Consider the following 21,328-nt stretch of genomic DNA (forward strand, 5'->3'; position numbering starts at 1 on the left):
CCTCTATTTGAAATAAGGAAAACAGCTTGTACAAAAGCTTCTGGAGATAACCTTTCATTTGGGTGCACTGTAATCCCTGTAATCACTGAGTTCTGCATCTCACAAAACCTTTAAAACATTTTAGGACTCCACCCTTCTACTGCAATAGAAGCCATTCAGGTGAAGTACCCCCACTCTGTGTCTCAGCAAGAGTATTAAACGTTAGGGTGGAACAGTACTCTGACTTTGCACCTAAGCTAAGTACTCTTTGTGTCAGGTGGAAAGATTAAAAACAGCAATTGGTACAAAGATAACAATGAAATTAACCCACCAGCTTCATTCAAATTGAACATTCACATAATGCAAACACAGAAGTTATAGCATACCATACCAGTCACAACCATAAAATAAGAAATCCAATTAAACTCAGCCAAGAAATTAAGACATTTTCTAGTTTTGTCTGGACAGAGCTATAACCTGTTCTTCCATTTACACTGAAATTCTGTGAGATTATTCAATTGCATCAGACTGCTTGGGGGCAGATCAAGAGAGACCACACAGTGGCACTTCATAAGTCCTACAATTTTTTTTTTTTTAACTAGGTTCCCAATTTGGCCAGGATGCTTCAGAGAAGAGGCTCAGCATATAATTTTCTGTAATTCAAAGGACAGAGGAAAAATAAACATGTTTTGAAGAGATAAAAATCCTAAACAGTTATGCAAATAACAACAACCTTCCATTGTTGAGTTAGCCAAGCAACATTAACTTTTTCCTCCTACGTCCTTTGTCCCATTTATTAATTGCAGCTTTTGCTTATTACCATGACATAATCAGCACTTCAAAGATAGGAAAAGGTCTATTTTTCTGTGAAATGCCTAGCATACTCAACAATCAGAACATAAATTCTCCTTTCTCTGCTTCTGCTCAGCAGTCTGATAATGGAGTTACTTAGCAACAGATGAAGCAACTGAACTGTGTTGCCTGATCTACACACATTTTACTGCAAAGTAACACTCACAAAGGCATTATTTAGCTGATGGTTGTCTCTGCCTAGATGTATTTTTGAAGTGTAAAATCCATTAGTGTGAGACAAACCTATATGAAAACTCAACCATCATGTACTATCTGTAATGCACTACACATTTTGAAATTAACAGAAATTGCCTGTAAGAGTCACATACATGATTTTAAGTACCTCTGAGAAAGGAATAAACAAGAAAATGCAAAACTCAAGACTATATTATTTACATGGATGCTACAGTAGTTGCTTAAAAGGGAAGAATAGGAGTCCTCTTTCTAGCACACTGACAATGTATGAACTTTAAATACACAGACCAAGCCCTTGTACGTCAATTACACTTTTCTTGCCACAGAATATTTTGATTTCAGAGAATGAATATTAATTCGTTTCAAAAATACACACACACCAACACATATCTCCCCAAACCACCTTCTTCACTAGAGGAGCAGGAATATATGCCACACTAAATATTAAGGAGATTTTTTCGAAGGGAGAAAAGTAACCCACAGAATTTGAAAAACCATCTGCCAACCATTACTCCCTTTTAAGGTAATTCCACAACTAAACAATCTCTGTATTTTTAATTTATTTTGGCATGTAAAATTTTCTACTTTACAACTGCATAAGAACCTCTCAAAAGTTGTCTTGGTTCATCACACAAAACTACACTGCCAGCAAGATCTGAAAGTCTCTCATCCCTAGTAAAGGGAAAGCACAGCAGCTCCTTCAGCTTTGTCATCTAATGGTATTGTTCAAGTGTTATTTTATTCTAAGGATTCAATACATAACAGCTCATTCAGCAGTTCATAACAGCTTCGAAACTTATTTCATTTGTACATATGAAGATCTATTAATCTGAATTTTAATTTTGCAGAGCTACACCAAGTTTGCCCCAAGACTTTTTCTTCCCCGTGAAAAATTAAGGATGGGTGGGAATTTAAGTATAATTAGGTACTATAAAAAGAAACTAAATTCATGAAAAACTAGACAAAAATTCACTTTTGGTAAGTCACTAGACAAATTACTAGAAGGGGCAAAGTTAAGAGGAATTTCCTATTTATTTGACAGAAAATATTTTTGTCTTATTTGCAATTAAAAATCAATGTTATGTTTTCAACAATGAAGCAATCAAGTAGAATGCAAGTTAAGAACATATTTCACGATTGCCTTAAAAAAGATTAAAATACTTCCTGTGCTCCATTTCAACCAGGAACTTTGATGACATTTCAGATACTAAAACTACAAAGTCTTTAAGTGCTACTAACTGCAATAACAACTTCTTAGGTTACATTTCACACTACAAAGAGAATAAAAACTTGAATGATGAGAACTCTAAGATGCATCTACAAGGAAAGTTAATACCTTGCCTCCATATTTTCCAATGATCAAGCACTCATGCAGATATTTAAATACACTACTTTCTTAATTACAATTAAGCCATCTTTCACATGCAACTACGCAAATCTTGAAGGTTTTCCTCTTCCTTTCAAAGACAGATAATTTTAATTAACTCACCTTTCTCTTTCCAGAGAAGGAAGGAAGATGTTTTTCCTTCCAGCCTTCTCAGAAAATTTATTTTTCTTTTTTATATTTAAAGTTTTTTATGTATTAAGGTAAGAAGGACTAGCTTTGACAATATTCAAGATTGTGTTTCAATACAAGAGGAGGGGCTTTTTCTGCATTTAAACTACACAGAAATCTCAGTTTAGGTCTCTATCTCCTATTTTTCAACTTTCTACAGTTCTGATCAAAACCAATAACTGGCTGCTTTTTTCCTTCTTTGTTGATTTGAGAATGGTTTATATTTAAAAAACCCCAATATTTAGCATTACCATTTCTTTGTCTTTTTGAAGTCAAATATCAAATGATTCTTGAATACAAGGTATGCCGTTTTCTTACAAACACAATTTATTTGTTCCAATTCAGCACTTTTGAAACAAAGGTTATAACCACGATGTTAGCTGACAGTTAAAAATTCAACTGCAAACAAGTTTTACTTTCTTGCAATAAACAAATTTGAAAAAATAAAATGAAATTTAGAAAAAAAACCTTAGTCAGTGTTGTGCTATACCATTTGCAAGCCACTCTCTTTCTACAATAGAAACCATCATTTTGGAGACTGCTTGGAATAGGATGCAAGATTTTTTTGTTCCTTCTCAACAACTTCCTTCTACTAGCATAGGCACACTACTCCATCCTGATGAGAAAGTGACATATTTCAAGAAAATATTATCAGTGTGTATCACTTGTAATCAAGAACCCAAGCTCCAAAAATCTTTTATCTGTTTGCACTTTTTACTGCACTTGTAGAAACAAAATAAACATTCAATATGAACTAAGTATTTTCCTATACAAACCACGCACCTCCCAAACAATTACTTGTGAAATACCATGTTAAAAACAAGACGTTAATACATTTCGCTTAACTTGTACTTTGCATCACCTTCTGTGCCATCTCAGTAGAATTGCAATTTTCACAGCCAGGAACACTTTTAAGCAATTCACTTGCAAAAAGCAGCCATTTTAAAGAAAATTTTTAGAGGGTAAAGAGCAAGAGAAAGCTTTGACAACCAAAAAATGCCTTGGGAAGAATAAAATCATGATGTACTTACTAATTTGTTTTCTTGCATATATATTCTTTGCAGCTTCAAACAGCCTTTAGCTATAATGATCATTCCTTCATCTGAGATCTTGTAACATTGCCCAAAATGTATGTCTTTCAATTCCCTGCATTTTGAACCGAGCTGCAATTAATGAAATCAAAGGGAAAAAAAAAACAACAGAATTTGACTGCAATGAAGAGATGGGAGAAAATATTTTTTTCTGCTTCTCCACTCCCCATTAAAAATTATCTTTCTTTTCAGGCTTTGAAACACTGTATGCAAACAAGAAAGATTCTAATTACACATATGACAAAATGAAGTTGCTAACTACAGTCAACAAAATAAGAACTAAGTTATTTACTGTGTGTACTGGTAGCTAACAATGCCTTTATGCTCAACAGCTTATTTGATTTACCCTAAGTCCTAAATGCTCCTTTAACACTCTCTGAGAGTTGATGAAACCTTCCAGCACATCCAACAAATAAAGATCTTAATCACCTTCAACATTCATGCAGCAAAAATGAGTTACTTAAACACAGGGTTTGAATAGCAACCAAGCTCAGGAAAATTGAATACAACAGAAGTGAAGTACAGAATGTCAAAATGCACATGTAACTACAAAAGGGATCATTCAATCCCTGGGCATTAAAAAGAATTAAAAAAGTATGTGCAGTCTCTAGAGAGCAGCATTTACTGCACCAAAAAAAGTCTCCATACATCAACTTTTAAAACAGAGATTTTTCGTAATTTTCATTAAATCCTATGAAAGGGTATTTTCTTCTTGCTAAACTGAAATATACTAAGTTTACAGAAGGAATTTGGAATGGATGGTTACCTGCTTCAGGCCTTCATCAGTGAGTCTGTCTTGATTGCCCACATGCACTTTCTGAAGAAGAGGACACTGAGAGGCAACTGCAATAATAGAGGTGTCAGAAAGCTGTTTACACCTGTAGGCAGTATATCTTAAGAGCCCAGGACATTTAATTGCTAAAATGCATACTCCTGTATCAGACACATTGCGACAATCAGAAATATTGATTTCAGTAATATACTGGCTTCTTGATGCTATTTTTTCCAACAGCTCATCAGTGACCTGCAAAGAAAAAACAAATACTCATATATAACTTTTTCCATAAAGATCTTTAATGACATTAGGAGAAAAATGGCTATTTGTAAGATGCATTTCCATGAGCTATAGGAAAAATGAAACTATACCTCCTTTACAAATACTACCTATGGCTGAATATTTTACTGTAATTGGTTTGCTTCATACAGGCATACTATGTAGTCTGTAGCTAGATGGTTTCATGATAAAGCTCACAGAGGCAGAGGCAACAGCTAGACAAGTACAGAAAAGACGGGCAGCTGCAGGAATTTATGTCACCACAAAAAGAATCCCAAATGGTTGCCCAGCTTGACAGAAGTTCTCAAGTACCAGACTGAGCTCCAGAGTTAGAAGGGTAACCACAGACCTACTTCTCTTTTTAGCCATGAACAGACTATCTGTGATGTCCAGGCATTAGAAAGATAAATTACTTGTTGGTAGAATTGCCTTATTAAGGTTTAGGGCTTGATGTGCCTCAATGACCTCAACTCCAAGGGAAGGTTAACAAAGCTTAGGGAGAGTAATGTACTACTGACAGTGCACACAAAGAACACAGAATTCACAGACCACAATGACATTTGGCAGAACTTCTTAGATAAGGAAGAAAACAAAAAAGCCAACCCCCAAAAGACCAGAAGGATTGAGTATGTGGACTAATTAGCATAAGAAGTGCAGATATCATTTAACCAACAGAAAGTAGAATATCAACTAATAACAGAACTATGTAACTTGTAGCCACCAAATATTACTGCCTTTGTTTACTGAAATACATGTGATTTCACACTGATAATCATTTATGCCCTATGGCAATTGTGTTAGTCTTCATTCCATTATGTTTCTTACTTGTAGTAATGCTGTATGGAAGGGCAGTGTTTCAATGTCTTAAAACTTTTCTTTTTTCATTTTAATATATTAGCAGGTATGGTCCATTTAATCAAAGGGAGAACTGTTGAGGAATACATTCAGTGCACATAGCTCAGTGTGCAGTTGAGCTCCAGGTGGCACAGCCACAGGCAAAAGGCTATGAACTGGTGCCAGCCTTTTGTACAACAAAGGACACAAAGATCTGTGGCACGGCCAGGTGAGGGACACTCAGAAATACAGCAGAAGCCAAGAGCACAGATGTACCTATGCACAGACTATGAGAGTATAAAAGCGTTCCTTTGTTGGGCCCCTCCTCCTCCAGCCTGAGGTGTTATTCTGTTGTTGCACAATGATTACATTATTTTAAGGAGCCAGAGGTCTGAGACTCTGCTGTGGGAAACCTGAAGTCGAGGCAGTAAGGAAAATGGTCTGACTGTGGGGTGTGGAGGGAGCCAAGCAGGGCATCCATCACCTCCCTGGGGCTGCCTCTGCAGAGGGGCTTCAGTCCCAAGCAGGTGGTGCCAGTGTGGCTGACAGAGCAGCCCCTGGGTGCTCAGACAGCAAAGTTTCCTTATCACCTTTCAAAGAAAACATTCCATCCATTTTGTATCTGTACATATTGTAGTCAGCCAAAGTGACAATAATCTTAAAAGAAAACAATCCTACCATTCAGAAATATTTACCCATCATTTGGCAGCTTTAACCAAAGAGGGCAAGAGAGCAACACGAATCCCGTTTGATTTTTGTCTTACACAGCTGAGGAAGTCTTTCCTGCATTCAAAATGGTTTTTGTTTGTAGCAAGTCAGATATTTTTTCTTGCTCTTTCATCAAGCAGGTGTTAAAATGGAAAAGAACTGTGTTGGTTTTGTCTATGGTAGAATTTTCTTCACAGTGACTAGTATGCAATTATGTTCTGGATTTGTACTGGCTTTCTTATTGCTGAACAGAGATTGCACAGAGCCAAGGCTTTTTCTGCTTTTCACCTGGCCATACTGGCAAAGAGGCTGGGAGGTTGGGAAGGAACACAGCCAGGACAGGTAATCCCCAACTAACCAAAGGGATATTCCAGACCATGTGGCATCACAGTCAGTGATAAGTCAGTCAGTCAGTCAGAAGAAGGTGGAAGGGGAGGACATTTCCAGTGATAGTGTTTGTCTTCTCAAATCATTAAGAAGTGTCTTCTCAAGCACGATGGGGCCCTGCTCTTCTGGGGATGCCTGAGCACCTGCCAGCTCAGGTAGGAAGCAGTGAATTAATTCTCTGTCATGCTTGTTTTGTGTATGTGTGTGTAATTTTGCTTTCACTATTAAACTCTTTAAACTCATGAATTATGTAGCTTTTATTCTTCCAGTTCTCTCCTCAACCGTACTGGTGGGGGAATGAGAAAGGGCTGGCTACCTGGGCCTTGACTGCTGGCTGGGATTAAACCACAAAAATGACAAATTGCAAAGAAAAAAAAAAAATCCTTCTTCAAATGCAACCATCCAGTTGTTATTTCTCTGCACCCTGTATTTTCATTAAATTCTCAAGATGCAGTTTATAGACCCCCGCAAGTCACTACTCAACAAGAAAGCCAAGGTCAGTGGCCAAACAATACTGGTATCCCTAAAGCTTTCCAAGGAGGGAAGTTACCCTGTACAATTTAAGGCTAGGCTCCTAGGGATCTCACTAAATTAAATCCACAAATATTTCATTCTAGGATTGGCTAAAAGCCTAAAAAAACCCCAAAACACCAAAAATAAAAAAACAGTCTTTTCTCTAATGAGTAGGAGCCATACCAGCTGAAGAATAAAATAAAGAAAATTTGTTAAAACAAACAGAGCAAGCACCATGTGCAAATGTGACCATTCTTCTAACTACAGCATCCTCAGAAATGTTCATGTTTGTCTTTGAATTAATAAGACATCTCACAGCTCCAGACCACTTGATGCAGAGCTGCGACAGGTAACCCACAACCCATTTCAAATAGCACTTTTGTGCTCACATCGTTTAATAACTGATCTCAGACAAAATATACTATATTTAAAGGAACCAATCTAAGGGTCCAGACATTTTCAGCAAATAGCAGAAAAATCCGTGCAACTACAGATATCACCATTTTATATGTTTCTTTTGTTTACCCCTGGTCAAAAATACAAGTTCCAAGAACAAATTCTGAGTCATGAAAACAATTATTCCACAGTGATATTTTCATACCTGCTGACGACTACTGAGATCCAGCTGCTTCCAAAACTGAAAATCTAAACAGAGGTCACGCCAATATTTACAGACTAATGACACTGAAAGGCAACGCTCATTCAGAGATAAGTTGGAAAATATCTGTAAAGAAAGAAAAAATAAATTTGTCACATGTAATCATATTTTAGAGATAGAAATATTTTATTACCAATACATCTTGTAAAAGACAGAAAAGTATTAGCATGCATTATAACACACAGATTTACAACTTGCCCCCCGCTTGATTAGTCAGAGACAATAGCAAAAAAACCTACATCCCACAAGAACTGACAATATTAGTTAGTCATATTAGCCAACAATATAACCAACAATAGAATATATCCTAAGTACGCATTTCATAGACTAAGTTTCAGAAGTGCTTCTGAAATGGCACACCTAAAGAATTACAAATTAGCTCAGTGTTATTTGCAAGCCATTTAAAAAGTGCTTTCATTCCCATCCTGAAATGGATGGGAAACCTTTCTTTTTATTTTTAAACTGAACTGGTAAGAAGAGTCTTAAAGGTATTAAAACATCAGGTCTTGTGGGAAGGGGGCATGGGATGGTAGAGTACATTAGCAGAGTAAATCAGTGTCATAGAAGAGAACTGAAGCACGAAATTAGCCTTTTATACCCCAAGGTTTTGAGCACTATAGCAGCTGGCAAAAAAAGAATAAACTGTAACTTTATAGCAAGACCATAAATTGCCACAGCATGCATTACATTCACCCCTTTCTTAAAAACACTGTTGTTTATAAATAAATATAAAACTAGGGTCTGTCAAGAGTTCACACGAAGGTACCCTGTCAGCACAAATGAACTTAAATCTACATGTGATCCTGTAATGAGAAAAGGCAGTAGTGGCATTATACCTACACAGGAGTATAGTCTGTAACACATGCAAAACACTGATCTGAGGACATCAACTACTAAATAGAAGTATTATTGCCCATCTCAGGCAATTTTCTCAAGAAAATATGAAAACACCGGAGAGTGGAGTGTCCATAGGAGAGCGCTGAAGTCTAGCAAACATGAAAACATTCAAGGAAACTACTAGTACTGTTTAGCCAAGAAAAAGGGATGGCAAAGGAAAAAAAAAAAGGAAGAGTAATGAAGCATTGAACTATAATGGTAACTTAAAGAACTTTGTTCATTGGTGGTCTTTGGAACAGACAAGACAACAAACTGTCGAGAATAACAACCATGAACTGTACCCCTTGTTCTAGGGGATGGCTTACCCCAGCAGTTTTAAATATGTATATCCCAATAAGACCCCTTGATAAAGCAGAGCTCTAACAAGAGAGGAAGGGGTCAAATTCATGATGCTCTGTACATGCTTGCAAGATTTATCATTCTCCTCTTTTTCTAGCTATGGGAAACTTGCAATCTCTTATGCAAGACACCTCAGTGTTGAAGGATTGTGCGTGAACCCCATTTCCCCGCAGGCTTTTGCTTGGCTATTACCAGAGTCAGTGTCTCCTCCTCATTAGGCAGCCAGTTAAACACAGCAGACAGAAGAGCAAACAATCACTGCCTGCTTTCTCCCTGCAGTTCATACTGGTGAAACCATGCGAGGACCAGGAGGTGGCTGCAATCAGCACTCAAAAAATACCATCGCCCGCAGTCAAGCAGAAAAAAAGCACTGAATAGTAAGTGGTAATTTGGCATCTGACATTTCCAGCAAAAGTGTAATTCTAAACATGAGAAAAGCTGACAGTCTGATGACACTCTGTAATTCTAAGTTAGTAAGAACAGTAGGAAACTTGAATTCCTGCTACTGGCAAGAAAAAGAAGACTGAATCTTAACAGTTATAAAAACCTTAGAATAGAACAAAGCAACATGATCCACATTATGTTTAGACAGACATTTGACTGACTCCAATTAATATTAACAAAGGATATCAAAGTTGGCATCATAAAATACTTCAACTAATCTTTACTCAAGTGGGAAATAAATATGTTTATTTGTGGAAATAACACCTTTGAGAAACCAAAGCTTGCAGTACTGAAGAACATAGTAAACCTGGTACAGTAAAACTGTTGCTAATACAGCTGCCACTGTTAAAATGAAAGCACATAAGTAATTTCTGTATTTTATTTTGTTTATCCTGGGTTGGCATTGCTAGGTTTTGAGAGCTGGGGGGCTACAAAGGCAGCTTCTCTGAGAAGCTGCTAGAACCTTCCCTCGTGTCTTACAGAGCCAGCGTCAGCCAGCACCCAAGATGGACCCACAGTGGCCAAGGCTAAGACAGTCAGTGATGGCAGTAGCACCTCTGGAACAATGTAAGAAGGAGGAAAAAACTGTCATTAAGCAGAAGCAAGATGCAACCAGAGACAGAGTGAGAATATGTGATGAAGAAGGAGCAGTAGAAACAAGGTATGATGAACTGACTGTAACCCCTGCTCTGGTCATCCTGAACAGCTGGGGGAAGGAGAGAGAAAATTTTGAGTGCAGACAGGCCCAGGAAGGATAAAACAGTTAGGAAAGATCTAGGTTTTACTTCTAATTATCATACTCTGATTTGATTGGTAATAAATTCAACCAAATTCCCCAAGTTCAGTCTGTTTTGCCCATGACAGTAATCACTGAGTGATCTCTCCCTGTCCTTAATTCGTCACCCTTTCCTCATGTTTTCTCTCACCGGTCAAGAAGGGGAGTGCCAGGGCTTTGGAGGGGAACCTAGTGTCCAGCCAGGATCAACCCACCACGCTACCATCCCACCAAAAGCTGAAAGCCCTTACAAATCACAGACCTACCACTGACCTGTTTCTCCTGCATGAAGCAGCTGTAGCAACAACAAAACAAAAAAGAAACAAGTTTGATTAAGTACTTGACACAAACAGTACTGCTGCATAGAAAATATTCTTTAAAATGTCCAAAAGCATTCGTAGTAATGCTTTAGTCCATGCTGTACTTAAGTCTAGAAGCAGAGACAATTAAGGAGTACAGGTGCTGCAAACTGACTTCTTAGAAAACAGTGAGGCCATCAGGATGAGAAGAGAGACCCAAATCATTGCAGAAGTTGCAGCATGCACAGGAGTAGCTAAGTTACACAAGCAAGATGTGTTCAAAAACAAGGCCTTGCCAGTTTTATTATCTGTAGTAGCTCTAAAAGTTCCAGCTATAAAAGGATGCTGAATAATGCCATGTAAAACAACAGCTTATCTTCAGAGCTTGAAATTGTTAAAAGATGACATAATAAATTACACTAAATTGAATTTAGTAGCAAGGACTATACACATCCCAGGTGGTGGCATATCACCCTTACATTAAGTGATTAATTGAGCTGATGATTCAAATACTACACTAGTGCATAAAACACTCTGACTCACATTGATGACCCCACCATTCTTTAATTCAGTATTATTCTCTAGACACACACTGATATTGTGGCTTAAATTTTCTAATTCCCAAGGATGTATAAATACAGCTGAAAGCTAAAACCATTCCTACGCACAAGCCTGTTCATTTAACTCCTGCTTATGACAGACAATTTGGATGGTAATGGTTGTACTAGTTAACACATTTAATTCCTGAGGATTGTACTCAAACATCTACACTTACATCCACCATTCAGTTTGCTCCCCCTCAACTGTCTAATCCTTCTTCCAAACACCAGAATATCTTTCAGCAGAGTAAAGGAAAAAAAAAATTAATAGCTTTCTACAGAATCATTTTACATTATCTTCTCTGTTGGCAAAAGGCAGGGGTAGAGGAATCAGAGTTCTGGAAAAGGAGCTCCCTCTCTCTCATCTCACCCTTTTTCAGCTCAAATTCCTAATGCAGATGTCAGTTTCTCCTGGTTCACCCTTTCATATCATTGTTAACATTAGTGGGTTTATCTTTCCCTTCAATGGCTGCAAGAGACTCTCTGAGCCTTCAGGCTACATCCCATTTAAGGATACTTGATCTTCCCTACTGACAGCCTTATCGTATCTTCCAGAAACAGTAAATTCTTTAACCACAAGCTCTTGCTTTGAAATAAAACTGTTCACACAGTCTCATTAAAGACCAGTAAATGCCTTCCTTGCCTCAGTCTTCAACAGCAAGACTGGTTGCTCTCCAGGTGCCCAGCCCATTGAACTGGAAGACAGGGACAGGGAGAAGTATGAAATCCCCTGTAATCTAAGGGGGAACAGTCAGTGTTCCACTACACCACTTTAGACCCACACAAGTCTACAGAGCAAAATGAAATCCATGGGCCCCAAGGGAGCTCATGGAAGTGCTCACCAAGCCACTTTCCATTATTCACAAGCAGTCCTAGCTGGTAACAGGGGCATTTTCAGTTGACTGAATGCTACAACACATGATGTTCATCTACACAAAAGGCTTGAAGGAAGATCCAGGGAACTACAGGCCTGTCATCAGACCTTGGTCCTGGATAAGGGTATGGAGTAGATCATTGCAAGTGTTGTTACATACAGGACAACCAGGAGTAAGGCCCAGCCAGCACAAGTTTGTGAAAGGTGGGTCCTGCTTTACCAACCTGGTCTCCTCCCATGACCAGGCGACCTGTGTGGTGGAGTAAGTGAAAGGCTGTGTATTTTGTCAGCCACAGTTTGCTTTGACACAGCACTCTCCTGGAGAAACTGTCTGCTCATGGCTTGCATGGCAGTACTCCAGAAACAGAGTGGGAACAGGAACAGGGCAGTCACCATTCCCCTGTGCTGGGCACTGGTGAAGCCACACCTCAATCCTGTGGTCAGTTTTGAGTCCCTCACTACAAGAAAAACCCCGAGGTGCTAGTGTGTGTCCAGATGGCACTGGAGCTAGTGAAGGGTCTGGAGCCCAAGTCAGATGGGGAGCAGCTGAGGGTTTTCAACCTTGAGAAAAGGAGGCTCAGGGGGAACCTTATTGCTCTCTACAACTGCCTGTAAGGAGGGTGTAGCCAGGGGGATTCAGGGTCTTCTCCCAGGCAAAAACTGACAGGACAACAAGAAATGGCCACAAGCTGAGGCAGGGGAGGTTTAGTTTAGACATCAAGAAAAATTTCTTCACTGAAAGGGTTATCCAGGACTGGAACAGGCTGCCCAAGTCAGTGGTGGAGACACCATCCCTGAAAGTATTTAAAAGACATGTAGATGTGGCACTTAGGGGCATGGATTATTGGTAGACTTGGAAGTACCAGGTTAATGGTTGGATTTAATGATCTTAGAGATGTTTCCCAACCGAAGTGATCCTACATCAAAACAAAATACAAAACTGCAATGCCCATGAGGGTAAAAGTCAACTAACAGATACAGGAAGTTTTCAGTCAAATCACATTCAATCTGCTTCACTCAATTCAAAGAGTCTAATTTTATGTTGATAGATACACCCGTACAAATCCTTTACAAGAGAAAAGCCACACTGTTTTACCTTTAAACAACAAAACACAGCTAATTCCACAGTACCCCATGTGAGTTAATCCACCATTCTGAATCAGGTGATGCCCAATTGATTTTAAACTAGCTAAACCAAGTCCTTGCACAGCACAATTCAGACCACCAAGAAAGTGCCTGACCAAGTTTTGCTGTTTTCTTCAACTTTTTAGAATATTTTGTAAGACAATGGATGAAAAAGGGAGAAAGCAAATGCCGATTAATATTAGTGAAGGGTCCAACCAGAAAAACTAGAAATAAAGTTATTGTGTGTAATTTTCTTCTTTACCACTAAGTCCTTGCATAGGACTTATGGGCCTCAGACATTACACCCTTAACACTTCCCCACTGTTTCTATATCAAATGTATGCTAGAGAATTCAACCTGTGTGTTTAAAAAAGATTACGTTGAACACTTGTGCGAAATGTTAGAGTATTTCAGCAGGAACAGAGGAGAAAAAAAAAAAACAGCATAAAGCATCCTATAAAAATATTTTTTAAAAAGAATAAAGATTAGTTTTTAAAAATTAGAAATCCATGTACTAAATTTATTTTGTGTGCCTTTAAATATTTTGTAATTTTGGCCTTGAATCAAGTTCCTCAAACTGAATCAAGTGAAGAAGAAAACTGCACTTTTAATCAAAGGATATCGTGAAAAATCAACCATATCCATTAAAGTTACTACGAAAGGAAGCTCAGTAGTAGAAAATTGTTTATGTGGTTGCTAACATAATATCCTCAGCATGAAGTTTTCTAAGAAGTAATTCACATCACCAAGATCAAATATAAAGTAAACATAACCATAATTCAAGAAATAATTTTAACTTATCAAAGACAATCTTAATCTAAAAAAATTAAAAACCATAATCAAGGAGTTAGAATTATTGATAGCATATATACTAAAGAAGCTTTTGCCTCAGAAAAGGATGCAAGAGAATTCAGTTGATTGCTAATACCATTCTTTAAAAAGACACTGCTAACTTTAAGAAACACATATATCTCTATGGACATGAACAAAATATAGGCCTCACAGCAGAAGAAACTGTAAAAGGTGAATCTACACACCCCCTATTTCTGTCCATCATTTTCATTTGAAAGATATCATTTCTGTGAATGAAGCTCTCCTCTACCAATAAGAAACTTTTGTATTCAAGAACAGGTATCTACAAAACTGTTTTCATTACACTGCATCAGGCAGATTTGTTTGAAACTAAAAAAAGCTTAAGGAATTAACAACAAATGAACAATAAAATGTACACTCAAGCATTTCATGGTGCCTAAGTAACTTGAGACATTCATTCTTGGAAAACTGCTCAGTTGTTTCATCATTTTTTTCAGCAACTAACTACAATTTCATTTAAAAAAATATTTCTCAATATGACAAAAAGAACATGACATTTTACTATGAACAATAAAACACAGTATTTGCTAATTGCAGGCATAGAGCAGTTAAGCTACCAGATTAAGATGTTTATTAAAGGCTGTTTCATTCTATTTCAGAAAACTCAAGAATCATACGTAAGAGACGAGGAAGGAAGAACAAGTATGTGCTTTGTTTTCAAAATATTTCTTCACTTTGCTCACACATAATTTGAAAAGAACAAGGGAAATACAAATAATTCAGAGTTTATGAAAGAGATGTGAGCATTGAACTCACACCTCTGAAAGAAACCTCAGTACACCCATGAAGGAAATCAAGCTCCAACTGTCCTTGTGATTACAAAAAAATGTTCCAGCCAGGGAAAGTGATGATGTGATTTCACATAATAGCTAGGATTCTCTTGGCAAGTTGCCATTCATAACAACCGTTTACCAGTCCCCTACAGCCAGTCACTTGAATTTTAGCACTGGATTTAGTGACTGTACTTAGAGAAAGTCCTTTCAGGCAGCTGAATCTAAGGAAATTTTTGCGATGTTAGATTGGCGTCAGATTAGCCAGATGAATTTACTCCTCCTGCAATCGCACAATCACTCTACAGAGCACAAAGCCAGTGTCAGGAACACACAGCCACAAGTTGCAAAAGGAGACAGAGACTGCCCTTACCAGCCACTTACTCACAGATTGCCTTAGCTTCAAGGTAAACCACAATATTAGCTTCTGTATGTAAGAAATTATTGTCCTCCTAATGGAAAGGAAGAGTCCTGACCAATAACCAGAGTAACTTTACTTGCAGGATCTCACAATGTTTTTACTCTGAGAAACCCAACTGTCCTCACTAAAAGACACCAGGAAGTGCTTCTGAGTCACCATGCCAGTTTAAAAGCAAAGACATTAAAACAAAGCAAAATCTGTGAAAGATCAAACATGGGTCAGGCCACCTAAACAAAAGAAACCAATAAATGGTTAGGGAATGAAAGCAGATGTTACATTTAATTTATTTTACATTCCAACACTGCACAACTTGTAATCTCTTATTTTCTCTATGCAATAACATGTCATTTTGGAGATGCTGAACAAGCCAAGCCAACACCTAAACAACGTTAGGGAAACTTTTACTAGCCGTGAGTGTTAAGGCATCTATCCCTGTCAAAAAAAATCAGAAATTTCATTCCACGACATTTCTTCTCCATCACATAGCTCATTCTGTGATGTTAAAATTTACAGGCTTGAAAGCCACCTTTTCAAACACACCCCTGCAAAGCAAAACAATTGCTTTTGTAATTCTGAAATCAATCATAAAATTCACAATATCTTTCAGAAATTTATCATTGAAATAATGAGCATATACTGTCTTCTCTTTAGTTACTACTCTACTGGCACACATTCCTTCACAATTTTGCCCCCTGCATTACAGAAGCTCAATAGCACCACAGTGAACCTCACCACAGTGAACCTAATTTCCCCACTAGAATCACAGGGTAACAGTAAGCTTCATGGGAAAAACAAAAAAAAGTCAAGAAGCCAAAAACCCAAACCAAATCCGTAACAAATCACATTGCTCTGTTGAGCATTGTTAAAGAAAAATGAGTTCAGGCAAATTAATAGAGATATTAAAGGACATTTTACCTCCTAGCATCAGTCACAAAGATTCTAAACCCATTCCACATCTCTTACTGCTACACTTAAAAGTAAGACTCAACATTACACAGGATAATATGATGGAACTCCAGCATAAATAGGAAAAAAAGCTAATATTACAGAAGTGACTCAATGACCTTGCAGATAAAGTCCAATCCAAATGATGTATTTTGATGCCTATTTCTCCTGACTAGCCAAAAAGAATTAAAAAAAAAATTAAAAAAGAAAATCATAGTGCAACTATAAAATGCACATGCAGTCTTTTCAGGTATATACACCAGCATTCATAAAATCAAAGACAAAATTAAAGGTCTATCTCTAGTCTGTCAAAGCCATTTCACATCACTCAGATGATCTTGAATTCATTGCTAGAAGTAAAATGACAGCAGCAATGCATTTTATTTCAATCAACATTATCATTAAAAAAACATGTTATCATTGCAACAAAAGAAAACCTGTAACTTAGTGCAACAAGGGAAGAATAAGAAAACTAAGTAAAGAGCACTGAGTAAAGATAAAAGAAAAGGAGTCAATAGTGCTTCAAATAACAGTAATAATATACTTATGAAAACCCTACCTTAAATACAAACCTACATATATACCCACACACACACTGATCTTCCCTTTATAGTGCATTAGCCCTAAGCCAAAACTGACAGGTTCAGTGCTACAGACATGTACTCATTCTTTATAAAAATAAGATCAGCAAACTGAGAAAGAGGACCTCAAAAAGAACACATCGTCTATTCTAGACCCTTTTGTTTTGAAGCAAGTTCAAGGACATACCAAACATTCTTGATAAGGGCATTACCCTTGCTGTTAAAAAAAGAATCAATAAATAGAAATCCCAATTTGCCATGATGCCTTGGGTTTTATCTTTTCTATTTTTCAGATTCTCTGCTGCCTGGTATGTAACTCTGAAACTTCATACTAGGTGTTAGTAAGTTCTCTTCACAGGGTAGTCAGGCAAAACAATCCCTTCCCAGCTAGAGAATCAAGGACAACCATTACCTAAAAAGCATAAACAATTGTGGAGAGAACGGGGCAAGCCAAGGGGTTGAAACTTCATGACCTGGAGCTGTAATTGGACTATTGAACCCAGTATGTAGATGAACCAAAACTTATTGTGGTAAATGAATATAATTCATGCTCATAATCGTAACTTTTATCGATATTTTAGAAAATATTTGTTAAAAAGTAATAGAGGAAAGTGATATGTAATTAGTGTCACAAAACAGATGTTCACAGATGTTCATAAGATCCAGGATGAAGTATTGAGATATTTTAGCACAAACAGCCTTGGGAAGGACAAAGTTGGGAAAAACTCCAAGAGCAGAATCGGCATTGAGACAAATGAAAGTCCAGGCAACTCCTTAGGCAAGAACGGCCTTGAAGATGAATAAGTTGATATAATTCCAGATAGAGAACCCAAAACAGGAACATAATGCTTACTTATATAACACCAAGCTCCATGTGCATGCGCAACCTGCCAGGTTATTCAGAGGACAGGGAGGAAGACTGTCAGCTTTCATCCAAGAAGACCCATGAAGAGTCCAGAAGACCCCCCAACAAAAACAGGAACATGCACTGTGTAATATAGTGATGTAGACTTCAAGAATCAAAACTGGGAGGAGATTTACAGGAACTATTGATGAATATGTATTAGCATACAGTATAAAAGTTGTGCTTGGATTCTTCTGCCTTTTGTACGTGCGGCAGGGTGAGAGGTCCCCCCCGTACCCTGGTCGGTTTTGCTTATGCTTTATCTGAAGCACTGCCAAATTTCTCTTTGTAACTACTTCATTATATTTGATGTTATTATTATTTTATATTTTCTTTTATACCTCAATTAAAATTGCTGCTAAGTTTTAAATCTTGGGGTTTATTAAATTGGACCTCATTGATGACATTATAAAAGTGTAAAAACTCATGACCGAGATCCATCTTGGATTCAACCTGGCCAGGCTCTTGTGCTGCCCAAGGTGTATCCTTTTAAGGCCTTTCAATAAATACCTATTTTGTCCATTTAGCTCTGTCTAGTCTCTCTTCCAGATCAGCCTTTTTAGGCATCAGTCACATAACCTTAGAGATGGGAAGCCACTGTTGCCAAGGCCTGGAAAATGATTCAGTGAAAGAACCTTAAAGTACCTCACCCAAATTAAGCTAATGATTTCCTTCTGTACAACAAGGGACAGGAACACAGTTGAACTTTCTATCAATTTTCTCTTAACTAAAGATTGCATATCAGTCTTCTTTATGAACAACTGTCACTCACTTTGTTCAGGATCTTCCAACTACTATAAGAGATCATGTTTTACATGACCTCTAGCTACCCTCTGATGCCTCTCACATTTGTGTGTGGATTTCCTAAGGAGATCCCAGTGCCCACAACCTACTGCAGTTACTCTAGCAGAGGCTTTAAAAGCACCAAGCACAGGAGAGAATTTCCCTTCTGTGTTTTACATGCAGAACTCCTGTTAATACACCTCAAAAGGAAATCTGAAGTGTTTGAACTGGCATTCTCTCATAAGTTCATGGCTCAGTCTGCAGACCATTTCACACCTTTTTTTGATTAAACAGCAGCACTGTAAAGAGGTAACAGATACAACAGGAAGATTTATTTTTCTGTTTTATTTTACAGGAATAAGCAGCAGTGACTCTTCAATAGGCACAAATTTGTGATGTACAGCTCAAAGTTTTCAGAACATAGTTGTATGCAGCAGAAGATTTTGTAATTTTCTGTAATGCTTAGAAACAGCTCCCTTTTTTTTTTCATTCACACATGTGTAGGACACAGTCAAGCTATCTATAGCTGACTGATCTATAATTCCTTAATTCTCCTTGAGTTTTAAAGAGAATGGCTTTAAGTTACCCTTTAGTCAAAGGTAATCACCCTCCTCTACCAAGAGGAAAGATAACATTTTGCCCCCTGTGTAACATTGTTTTCTCATACATGTTTCAGCAGTAAAATGAAAAGCAAAACACAAAACCCTGATTGTGGAAGCACCATTCTTTTATCGCTTCACATTGACCAGGATACCTCTTCACCAGCTAGGGAAACAGGATCAACTGACACACTGCACCATGAGCTTCCCAATCCAGTAGGGCCCATCTAATCATCTGCAGGCAAACTTCAGTTTGACAAACCCTTCCACCCATCCCAAACCTTTGGCTTAGAGGAGAATGAACCACTGTAAACAGCTAAACAGCACCTGAGCAGACAAATTGGCAAGCTCTTCCTAAAGGAGTTCCTGACATATTTCCTTGGGCTTGTCTTGAGGCCACCTACAGACACTGGTGACAACCACTCCTGCACCAGCACCACTGCATCAGAAGGTCACAGACATGGGAATCAAGAAAAAAGCTATCAGGATCTGTCTCCTGCTGTTTCCCAAGATGGAATCTTGTGGGAGGGGTTCCTGCTCTCCCTTGGGAGGCAGCAACAGTTTAGAAATCAGCTGCTGCTCTCCACCCCAGAAGAGCTGTCCATCAATGTTTAGCATACTCCCCAGTTCCAGAAAGTTCAGTTATTCTGTTACCCCCATTGGCTCCTGTTAGAATACCACTCCTCCTCTGTACCCTGATTAGTTCTCTCTATGTCACCCCACTCTGTCTCCCCCCTTTACCCGTTGCCTGTTGGCTGTTCTGTACCCTAACCACTCCTACTCCTTTGCCCTTAATACCCAGCCCCGCCTTTCCTCGGGGCTTCCGGAGCTGGCTCCCTTCTGGAGAGTTCGTGCCCCCCGTTTTTCCCTCCTGTTCCTGCGACGCTCCTGAAATAAAGCCTCTAGGAATAAAGCCACTTTGGAGCCCTCTCGTCCTTACGGTGGAGCTATCCGGGTCCCGCCACATCCTCCCCGTGGACCAGTCCCCTGAGGGTTTTCCCCCGGACAGGCTGGGCACCCGGGTGAAGCCCGGAGGACTTGTATTTTAATACAAGTGGCGTCCCGAACACGGCGACCACTGCCCTGGTCACCGAGGAGCGTCTCCCGTGAGCGTCCGGATCCGTGACCCCGCGCTGCGGGACTTCAAGCGCCGTTCGCCACTGCTTCCAGGGGCAGCTGTACTTCGATTGTTAGAAGGCTTTTGCCTCCTGGCGCTGCTGACAACTCGTGGATATCCGACCCTGCAGCTTCGGGGGAAGCGCCGGATTTCACGAGATCGGCAGCACTCCACCGCCCCGCCACAGCTTTCTTCTTTTCGCCGCGTCCCGGTGCTGGTGAGTTTCGCTGCTCGAGGTGAGCAGCCGACGCAGGCTCTTTCTTTTCTTTTCTCCTTTTGCTTTGGCCGGGGATCTCTTTTGCAGCGGGAAAAATGGGCAACCGCCTTTCCCCTGCACGACGGGAGTTTTATATCCAAGTTAAGTCCGCCCTTGTGTTGGGGAATGTTTCATTTAAAAAATGAGTTTTAAAATCTTTTGTTAAATTTATTTTGAACACTTTCCTGACATCTCCATGGACGATGTATTTTCTGTTTCATTTTGGGGGAAAGTTGGACGTTACATTTATGATGTTCAAGTTACGGGGAATTTTAAAGTGGGGAGATTTTTTCCAATTTATGATTCCATCTTTAATTTAGTTAAATCGAAACGGGAAAGTTTGGGTCCCAGTTCTCCTACCCCTCATTCCGCCCCCCCCACTCCTAACCCCACTTCCCCTAAGGATGGATCGGGAGACAGATCCTGCCAGAATGAGGCACAGGGTTGCTGCTGTCCCCCTGCTGCCTCCCGTGCCACCCTGTCCTCTTCTTGTGTTGGGACTGGCCACCCCAGCACGAGCCCTACCCACTCCCTCGTTCCACGAGTCCCTGACCCCAGTTCTATCCCCAGTTGTCATGGTTGTTCCAATGCTGTTTTAATACCTCAAAATGGCGACAGCCTCGTTGCCGGTCGCCACACAGCACAAAAGGGCGCCTCCTCCTCCTCCTCCTCACCCCCTCGGGTTCCCGCCACTGTAACAGCTCCGCCCCCTCCGTCAGTTGCCGCCCCCGTGTCAGGTCCCGCCCCACATCACGCGTCGATTTTGGTGACGTCGGGACCCTCTCATCCTGCCTCCTTGACCACGCCCCTGGGTGGGCCCCTGGTGGGTGGGACAGGCCTGCCGGAAGGCCACACCCCGGTGGGTGGGTCAGGCCATGCCCCCTTTCATGCTGCCCCGGTT

At 39.3% G+C, this 21,328-nt stretch overlaps 1 protein-coding gene across 3 annotated transcripts in view; it reads right to left on the minus strand.

Moving 5' to 3' along the window:
• FBXL17 (F-box and leucine rich repeat protein 17) overlaps positions 1-21,328 on the minus strand; it is a 289,124-nt gene that overhangs the window by 257,964 nt on the left and 9,832 nt on the right. For all 3 annotated transcript variants that reach the window (XM_053931275.1, XM_053931276.1, XM_053931277.1), the window contains exons 2-4: positions 7,770-7,892; positions 4,439-4,696; positions 3,613-3,744 (exon numbers count right to left, since the gene is read on the minus strand). In XM_053931275.1, coding sequence (XP_053787250.1) covers positions 3,613-3,744; positions 4,439-4,696; positions 7,770-7,892 — 513 coding nt within the window. The remainder of the gene's footprint in view (positions 1-3,612; positions 3,745-4,438; positions 4,697-7,769; positions 7,893-21,328) is intronic.

Source organism: Vidua chalybeata, chromosome Z, assembly GCF_026979565.1.
Source record: "Vidua chalybeata isolate OUT-0048 chromosome Z, bVidCha1 merged haplotype, whole genome shotgun sequence".
Classification (NCBI taxonomy): Eukaryota; Metazoa; Chordata; class Aves; order Passeriformes; family Viduidae; genus Vidua; species Vidua chalybeata.